The sequence below is a fragment of the Osmerus mordax genome, chromosome 14 (assembly GCF_038355195.1).
Source record: "Osmerus mordax isolate fOsmMor3 chromosome 14, fOsmMor3.pri, whole genome shotgun sequence".
Taxonomy (NCBI): Eukaryota; Metazoa; Chordata; class Actinopteri; order Osmeriformes; family Osmeridae; genus Osmerus; species Osmerus mordax.
In genome coordinates this window covers 7,389,983-7,399,253 of record NC_090063.1, presented here as the reverse complement: position 1 = coordinate 7,399,253, position 9,271 = coordinate 7,389,983, and the positions used below count along the sequence as shown (strand labels likewise).

General features: G+C 40.5%; 1 protein-coding gene across 1 annotated transcript; it reads right to left on the bottom strand.

Annotated features, from left to right (window-relative positions):
* Window positions 1–343: 343 nt before the first annotated feature.
* crata (carnitine O-acetyltransferase a) lies at window positions 344–8,890 on the bottom strand. The gene is made up of 14 exons (XM_067250662.1): window positions 8,748–8,890; window positions 6,786–7,064; window positions 5,712–5,830; window positions 4,726–4,779; window positions 4,048–4,213; window positions 3,725–3,899; window positions 3,329–3,507; window positions 3,050–3,150; window positions 2,637–2,756; window positions 2,358–2,480; window positions 2,008–2,143; window positions 1,751–1,813; window positions 1,263–1,400; window positions 344–898 (listed from the first exon to the last, which is right to left on the bottom strand). The coding sequence occupies exons 1-14, from the start codon at window positions 8,772–8,774 to the stop codon at window positions 683–685; spliced, it is 1,896 nt and encodes a 631-aa protein (XP_067106763.1). The 5' UTR covers window positions 8,775–8,890; the 3' UTR covers window positions 344–682.
* Window positions 8,891–9,271: the final 381 nt, after the last annotated feature.

The following is a 9,271-nucleotide window of genomic DNA, read 5'->3' as shown; positions in this document are numbered from 1 at the left end:
TTTAAATTATATTTCATTTTTAGGGGGCCAATGAGGCTTTTATTAAAAATCCTTCTGATCACTCTGCACAATAATTGAGTGACAATGTGAATCAACACCACAACAACTGAAGCAGCAAACTTTGCAAACACAAAATGTATATCACTGCCAATACTTTTGGCCATGACTATACAGTCAATATAAAAAACGAATACCCCCCCCCCCCACACACACACACACACAAACCTGAAATGAATGTGGACATCCAGCTTATTGTGGAACAGTGTTAATCATAGTAAATATATACCTGACACATGCTCTGTCCACATTCCATCCTGCTTACATCAAAGAAACATTACGATAATTACCAGTCTGTACATTCTTTAAGTGTTCATGTATTAACATTTACATTTAGTCATTTTAGCAGACGCTCTTATCCAGAGCGACTCTTATCCGATTAACACATGTAATATTTGTACAAAACTGTAACTACAAAAAACCTTCCACTGTTTCTGTATCTTTTGAATCTGAATCAAGGAACATGGCACAGAGTGGCAGGCAATCAATCAATCAGTCTCATTGTTCATCATTAAACACAATACACACATATTCTTTAATGTTTCCAAAACCTAGCCATGCATTAGCCACTCCTGTTTCAGATCAAATAATTTAACCGTGGCCTAGTCTATAGTCTAGCCTACTCTCACAGCTTGGCCTTAGGTGTCTGCTCCAGTAAGCTTCGCATATCCAATAAAGCATCTTCCAGGGCCTTGGCCATGCGTGCTGCATTCGTTTCATTGCAGCTGTTGAAGGCAGATACGGAAAAGTTGATGTGATTGGCCATGGGATTGTAGCACACTCCATAGCCATCAGGCACCACAGGACCAAAGCACATGACACAGTCCGTTTTGGCTGGCACCTGGTAGGGGTTGTGGAGGTAGAGAAGAAAAGTACATAAGAATATAAAATCGCAAGATGTTGCAGCTCTACAAGAGCAACATATTGTCTTGGTGACCCAGGAGCCACCAAGAACTAGGCAGCTGCCATTTTGCTCAGGTTCAGAAATGGGAATTACCGTTTTCACACTGAGGATAATTTCAGGTTTTAGTTAGGGTAGGTGATACAATATCAAGAGGCAGCCTTACATCAATGTAGGTGGTTTGGTTTTTGGGCTCCATGAGCCATGAACTCACTTAATCACTTCAAGGTCATAAGGTACAACAACAACCCCTGATAATTTTGTGTAAAGGCAAAAGTACTGTGATTCTAAGCCCAAACTTCACCTGGCTAGTGGAGAGGTTGTAGTGCAAGGCCACAGCATAGGATGTGTCCATGAAAATCTCTGGCATGGAGGCCAGGTCCTCTATTGCCTGCAGTTTCAGGCCAAGGAGATGCCTGTCAATGGCCTGGCCATGGATGGCCTAGGGACAGAGTCCAAAAAATATATTTATATAAATAAGGGAACAAGACAACTCAGTACACAGGTTAGTCCTCTGCAAGCAAAAATCCCTCTCCCATGGGACTTCTCATGCATCTCATTCACACAATAAATACACTGAGATAGTAGAGAAAAGATAGTGTTAAGAAATATTCTGTATTAATTGTTGATTGTAGGGTAACAAGAAAAACTCACAATAGCTGTGATCACATACGCACCAGCTACTTTTCTGGACCAACAAACTGACCGAGCTATAGAGCTGCTACCCGTAGCTAAAAGGTCTTGTCTTAATATATACATAATTTATTTTACTACTGTGATAAATATACTCACCATGTTAGTGTATGCCCTATGTGCTTTCACAGCTTTCTCCATTAAAGCCACCTTTTCTGTGTTCTGTCAAAGGATGAGATAAATTAAAGAAAATACTCACGACATTTAACCAATTGTAGATTGGTTTACAGCTCTCAAGTTGGCATTACAAATAGCACACACATACTTGCATCATAATACAAAATTAAATGTTGGTTGTTATATGAACTACTATAATCATCTTTTGCATCTACTTTGAATTGGGTTGTCTCTCTCACTTGTGTCGCTGGTTCATCAAAGGCCTTCACAAAGTTGGCAGAATCAATGGAAGCAGAGCGAATGGTGTCTGTACGGCCCAGCTTGAACATACGCAGGGAGGCACTCTCATATGTGGCACAACATCGCTGGTACATCCTGAGAGGGAGAGAGAGAGATAGAGAGTGGGGGGAGGCAGCAGAAAGACAGAGGCAGACAGGGGAGGAGGGGTAGGGAGAAAGCAGCAATGGAAGACAAAGAGAGAGAGGATATGGTGAGGAGAAAGATGGGGACAGGAAGAATATATGGTACATTATTTTTCATAATCAGATGCTTAATAGAACAAATTGGACAATATCTTTCCAGAGCTTACCTATAGTAGGCTAGCTGTAATCCCATCTGAATGAAGGCATCCGGGCTCATACTGTGGGCTTTAGGGAAGTTTTTACCAAAGTGGGAGAAGACTATCACTTTAACATCCAGGTCATGCACCATTCTGTGGGGTAGAGTGTGAAACAAAAACTATAAGTCAGTGGTCATAGAAGTGGTTTTAGAACACTAGAGTAATAAAAAAGTCCAGCTTTTTGCAAATGGTGGCAATAAAAAGTGATATGCTCCATGGACTTGTTCATTGCCATTTGTTGGACCTCACATGTTCATGTTCTGCTTGGCCTTCTCAATGTCTCTCTTGACTTCGGGTGTGATGTTAAAGCGTAGCTTCTTGGGCATGGGCAGGGGCACCATGGGTGAACGTATCATCTCAAATGTCTTCCTGTTTGCAGACAACAAATAGAAAACAATTCTCAAATGATTTACAGTATATTCAACATTAAGTCAGATGCCTGTCTGGTGTATCAGGATGTAAAACGTATTACTAAACAATTATGTAAATACAATTAATATCTCTATACGAGAAATTCAGAGTCAAATGTAGAGTTGATACAAAACACAATTACCATTATTAGCTTATTTTAGTCTTGGAAATTAAACAACAGTGTCCAATGAAACAATAACTTAAATCAAGTTATTAAAAACAAACTAATGAATAAGTAGGTGTTCACTTACGTGTACTCAACCACATGGTCAATCAAGGAAACAATTGGTGGGCCTTCTGCAGGGGCGTGTTCATAGATCAGACCACATGACCCATCTTCACCAATGACAAACTAGAAAGAGTGGAATGGTTCAACTCTAGGGCATGTTAAAATTGAAATCTAGCAAAAAAATAAGTCTGTGCCTGGAATCTGTTATTAGTGCATCAATTATTAGTTATAATGCTTTGCGTTTGTCTGTGTCTGCAAGTGTGTACATTTTGGGGTTTTCTAACTTGCCCGCTGTGCTCACCTGCAGGGTCTTGTCAAACCAGCGGTTGCCGCTATTCCAGCGACTGCCTCCTCCATGGATCATCTGGACGGCGGCCCGGCTGTGGTACATCTCGTCTGAGACGCGTGGCATGGGAGCGTCCAGACACACAGTGAAGATGCTCTTCTGGATGGCTCGCACAGAGTCCTTATTTGTCTTTTCTGGAGGGGAAGAACTCAATTAAAAGGGATTGATAATTGGTCAAACGCGGTGTGCAGTGTAGCTTCAATGTTGAGACGCAACTGAACTGGTTGTTCAAGGAAAAGGGACTTGCAGACTTGAGATGAACACAATTTGAGATGACAATAAATTCTTCAGAATAAAGTCTGCAAGACAGAAAGAAATCCAAGTAATCAAACGTATTCCGTCTGTGCTAACCCTTGATAAGGTTGTTGTAGGCCTTCCCCCAGGTATTGCGATGCTGTGAAGTCAGTATTCCGATTGGCTCCTTGTTAGTCTGTAGGGAGGAGTTCCAGATCTTTTCCAGCTGCATGTACAGCTGGTCCACCGTCAGTGGGGTTCCATCACTGTTATACACGTCCAACACAAAGAACTGGAAGATGTGTAAAATAGAGTTATACTGATGTATACTTTGGTACTTTATATGATTCATGATTTGGTCCAATAGTGCAAATCTACAGCGGTGTATGTGTGCCAGACTTCCTTAGACACACACACCTCAGTTAAGATGTGTCCTGTACCTGGAAGTTGTGTACCACAGTGATGTGTGTGGGGGGTCTGGAGCTTTGGGCATGGTTGACCACTGTGTCTTGCTTCAGGCCAGGGATGCGACAGGAGGACAGGATCTGGTAGTACTGATGCATACACAGGGGTTTCCCTCCCAGGTACTCCACTGGTACAGTCTCACTGAGAAGATAGTCAAAAGAAATGTAACTGGTTGTGTCTGCATACTTGGATTATTGCAAATGAGAATATAATATTATGATATTGATCAAAGAAAAGTTCAATTAAATCAAATAAATCTGGATCCCTAAGTCAGTGCTTTTTGGGCATACTTGATTATGTGGAGACATCGTTATAGTATAAAGTAGTAACTAACATGTAGTGGGCTATTACAGTATGCAGCCCTTAAATCGAGTTAATTGGTACACTATGACCCCGATGGTAGGTGCAGAGTGTGGACATGTGTTGTCATTGGTTTTATTTGCTGTTTATCAAGACCAATGTCAACAGCACTTACAACCAAGTCTGAATAAAAATAATTTGAGCCTGTTTAGAAAACAGAACATTTAAATAGGGATTAGTATTGCTGTGGCAATCCCCTTAAATCTGATTGATTAATTTAGCATGGCTTTTTAATGGGTGGCTTTGTGTCTGGCCTGGCCAAAGTTCCCCTAGGATAAAGAAGTGGTACTCACTTGTCAATCATTGCCTTAAAGTCCAGAACTCCAGCAATCAGTTTGGCAGCAAATCTGTATAGAGGGTGTGAGATTGTTGTAGGTTTCCAAATAGTGCATGATAATCAAGCACACCAATCAATCACAAACATACATTTAAGATTTTTATCTTGCATCTCTGCCTTATTTTCTTCAATTATGGACAGCTGATATCACATCTAAGTCAATGTGATAAGTCAGCTAGCATACTCCTAATATCACAGTGCAGACTGTAGGTTAGTGTGTACAAAGGTCATGGCCTAGTGTAGTAAGGTGTAAAGCACACAGTGACTACATTATGGTATGCCATCCAGTTGCCAACAGTGCACAAGGGTAAAGAAAAGACACAGCAAATCTTTGTTTATTTGGGGCAGAAGTTTATATGTGGCCTGCTCCATTTAAAGCAAGACAGTAATGCTGTAATTATTTATTTTTACAGACTGGACTCTGGACTCTTTTTAAAGATCCTTCTTCTCAGATGACAAGACAAAGGCCAAGAAATGCAGAACACCTGTTAATTTCCTAATGGAGCCTAAATCTGTGTTTCTTGTAAAAACTCCCCACACGATTATACCACCTGTACCGTTGAAGCTAGATAGGATGGTCCACTAACTCATTTTGCCTACACCATATCCTGAATCGGGACTCATCTAGCCATGTGTTCACACCTTAATTCATTAGTGTTGGTGATAGTTGGTAACCACTGGAGCCACTTCTTGTGTTAAGCAGACAGGAGTGGAACCTGGTGTGGTTGTCTACAAACGCAGCTCCTATTTTTTGGGTGTACCTGTTAGTTTTCAGAAAGTTTCATTGCATAACCCTAATTGTTTATCAATAAGCTGTTTATGTCCACAGGACTGCTGCTGGATGTTTTTTGTTACACAATTTTGGTGGTAAACCCCAGACATTGTAGTGGGGGAAAAGCATGTGTATGTGTGTGTGTGTGTGTGTGAGGGGGAGGGTCTCACCTCATCTGTCCCTGCCTGTCATTGAACTCCATGCGTGGCAGAACCACCCCAGGGCTTGAGTGGATCACCACAGGCATCCTGTAGTCTAGATAGGCTGTTTGCAACCACCAGTCTGAGAGCTGTTGTGTAGGTGTACATTTATATGACAGAGAAAGTGAGACAGACAAAAATAAAGTAACAGTTAAAACCTGATTTTAAATTTAGTGGAAAAAATCCCAGTGGACACCTCAGAGTCCAGACCTCAACATAACTAAAGCGAGGGATCACTTGGACCACATGCCAAAGTTGACTGAAGGAGGACTGTAGTAGCCAATGGGATTTTTTGGGCCATGGTTACTTTACCATGTCCAATTGATCCAAGATAGTATCCCAATTACGTTAATGTTGAGGCTTCCTACTGCATACTACTGTAGTTCAGTCAAGGAAATGAAGGTGAAGAGGAATTAATATACTGTCTGTAATATCATCCGTTTGTCTGTACCTCATAAAGTCTGGCTCATCTGCTCTGTCACTGGAATTTGGTTGGTTTTACTTACGGGATGTATGATGCCTAAATACAGTGTATTTAATTCCATCTATGTTGGGGCCCATTATCAGGATCTAAGCCTACTGCTTTAGAAAACCCAAAAGATACACTGAAGCAAACCATAATTGTCCCTACTTTTCAGCAAAACTTTTTCCATCACTCAGCCTCCAAGGCATACAATATCCCAATGCAGAAGCAAAGGTCAGCTCAGTTACTTTCACAGTCCATAAAAATGGAGGTAGCACATTTTGGATGGTGATTTATACTGCAGAATCAGAAACCTAACAAATTGTTACACCTGTAGAGCACTAGTGAGGGCCATCTAAGGTGTAGGTGTATTAACGTTTTCTATGTATATTGTTACACTGTCTTGTAAAACACAGACTGCCTTGGGACTAATCACTGTAATACTGTTAAAATGGCTTCTGTTTTTTTTTAAATATCTGCAGCACTTTTTACATGCACTTTTCTACGTTGCTTTGAATAAAGGTGTCTGCTAAATTAAGAAATGGAATGTAACAACACAACATCTGGTCTGCCCCCCTCACCCAGTTCTCAGTCTTTTGCGCCCTCCTCTCCAGGCTCTTCTGTAATCTCTCCCCCACACCCCCTGGCTTCTGAAATTCAGCTATCAGCTCCTTGGTGTGACTGAGCTCCTCCTTGTCCACGATTGGCTCCATGGCCATGATGAAGCGTTGGCACGTTTGCTGCAAAGGAGGCACGGGCAGGTGGGGGAGCCCTTCCTGGTGAGCCAGGTAGCGACCGGTGATCCGCGTCACAGACACAGGCTTAACCAAGCAACAGGATTTCACCATACCTGTCTTTGCCTATGAGAGAAGATAAAGTAAAAAATATATATTGTCTGGTCTGTACTTAATACTTTGTAAGTTTATTCTTACAAACATATGTACTGTAGGGATGGCTTCAACCAACAAAATGTAGTGGCACAATGAAGCAAGCATCCGACTGACGAAAAGGTGACTCCGGTTCAACCTCGGTTTACGCAAGAGTCAGAAGTCTATAGACAAAATTACTTATGATATTTTAAAGGAAAGTGATAGATTCACACAGGATCAGTCATTATTGAGTTTCATTGAATTGAACTTTAACTAGTACCTTTTTAATAATATGGAAAGAAAATTAATAAAAAGTATATGAGTAGTCTTTTGAAAAAAGATTGAGAACGTAGTAGGTAGTATCAAGGTTATAATAAATTATACAAAATAATGTAATAATGTTATAATAATGGCGTTAACTCCAGTTACAAAGTCCGACTCCAAATCCAACGTAAAGACCCTGAATCCTGAAAGTGCAAAACACTGCTTGGGCCCGATTCAAAGCTGCTTCCTTTTATTTTTTATACAATCTTCAACTTCCAATTTACACTTGCCATGGACCTGCTGTAAATTCACCAAAAAGAGCTGGGGGAGAAAGAAAGAAAAACGATACACAAACAAGGTGATACTTAGGGTATGATGTTTGAAGTAGTAGACCAACATATCTGTGGCAGGTGTAGAGGCTCGGTAGGCCTACTGGAATAAACCTGGGCAGTTAGGCTAGGTTTGAGGGGTCATTAGAATTTCCTTTCTTGTGAGGCTTTTCATAAACCATAACTTAACACATAAAATAGTTGTTTTTGTTTCAAAGTGATTAAAGCCTTGAAAAATTAGCTTCTAAACCCTGATACAATATTTACAATTATTTTTAAAGAAACATATAACCGGTTGAGACTTGCTGTATGGAGGGTGTAATCAGAGATTCTAGAGGTATCGAAAGATGGTCCACATATTCACCAGTTAATGTGAAAACATGTTACACATAAATTCTGTTGTAAAAAGTCAAAAGATTGCAATGTTAGCTGACTTAATCATAAAGAACATAATTTCATAATTTACTCATGTTTTATGATTTCACGTAGAATTATAATTAGTGTTCTTCCAGATATAGGCTACAGTTACAGCCTAGGTAGCCTACTTCCCAACAATAAGGTGTCCTTTCACGAAATCGAAAGCTACAGTAAAAGTAGAAATATAATGTAAATAGAGCTTGACAGTACCCTTGTAGTTCAGAGGTAGTTAGTTAACGTGGGTAGCCTGGAACTTTATCCCCAATCGTAGTATGTTGTAGTTTATGCACCTCTACCGGGTTTGTTGTTACATTACATTACAGTCAGCAAGCAGCATTAATGCGTTCATTTTGTTCATCAGCATTTGTTCACACTTAACTAGCAATTCAACAGTTCGCAACAACATTTTACTGAAGATAAAATATGTCAGCTGCAACAATGATTTATGTAGTAAATCTACAATGACAGTGAGCTACGACTCACAGTCACAGCACTACAGTGCAAGCTGCGCAAACAAAGTTTAAAAGTTTGATGGTTTTGGCTCGCTGAATAGTTACACCAACATGCACTTGTTTGTTAATAGCAGGCAAGCTAGTGCTAGTGTTATCTGGTTGACAACGAGAAAACTGAAACGCTGGAATTTGGCGAAATCCTTTCTACTTACCATGGTCCTGGCCAAAATACTCAACATCGTGAATTCCAGAAATACGCCCCCAAAGGGCCTGTGTTAGGTAGCGCTCGAAACACAAGAAGAAGGGTAAATTATTAACTTCCAGAGATTCTAGAAGGTTACCAAGATAGTCAACATCGTCACTCGTCAATCTAGTACCGAAGTCCCGCCTCTTCCTGTTGCAGGTCTGTCTTGATAGCGGCCAACGTCGATGCATCACCGCTACCTACTGTACGTTTATGTGTAGTAGGTTATCTCAGTGGTGGAGCTATTTGACTGCCGACCAAGAGTTTTCAAGTTAAAATCCTAAACTGGGTGACACCTAAACCTCTCTCCCTCAACTCCCTCAGCACATAAATAAACTCACATGTCAACACAAAACATGATTTACAGATTACAAGAAGTTTCATAAAAGAAAAGTCTGAGACTATAGTATAGCTCTGACAGGTAGTTGACAATGACCAAAAAAACTTTGTCAATGACAGACTTAATCAAGGTCCTATTAAAACGAATACATC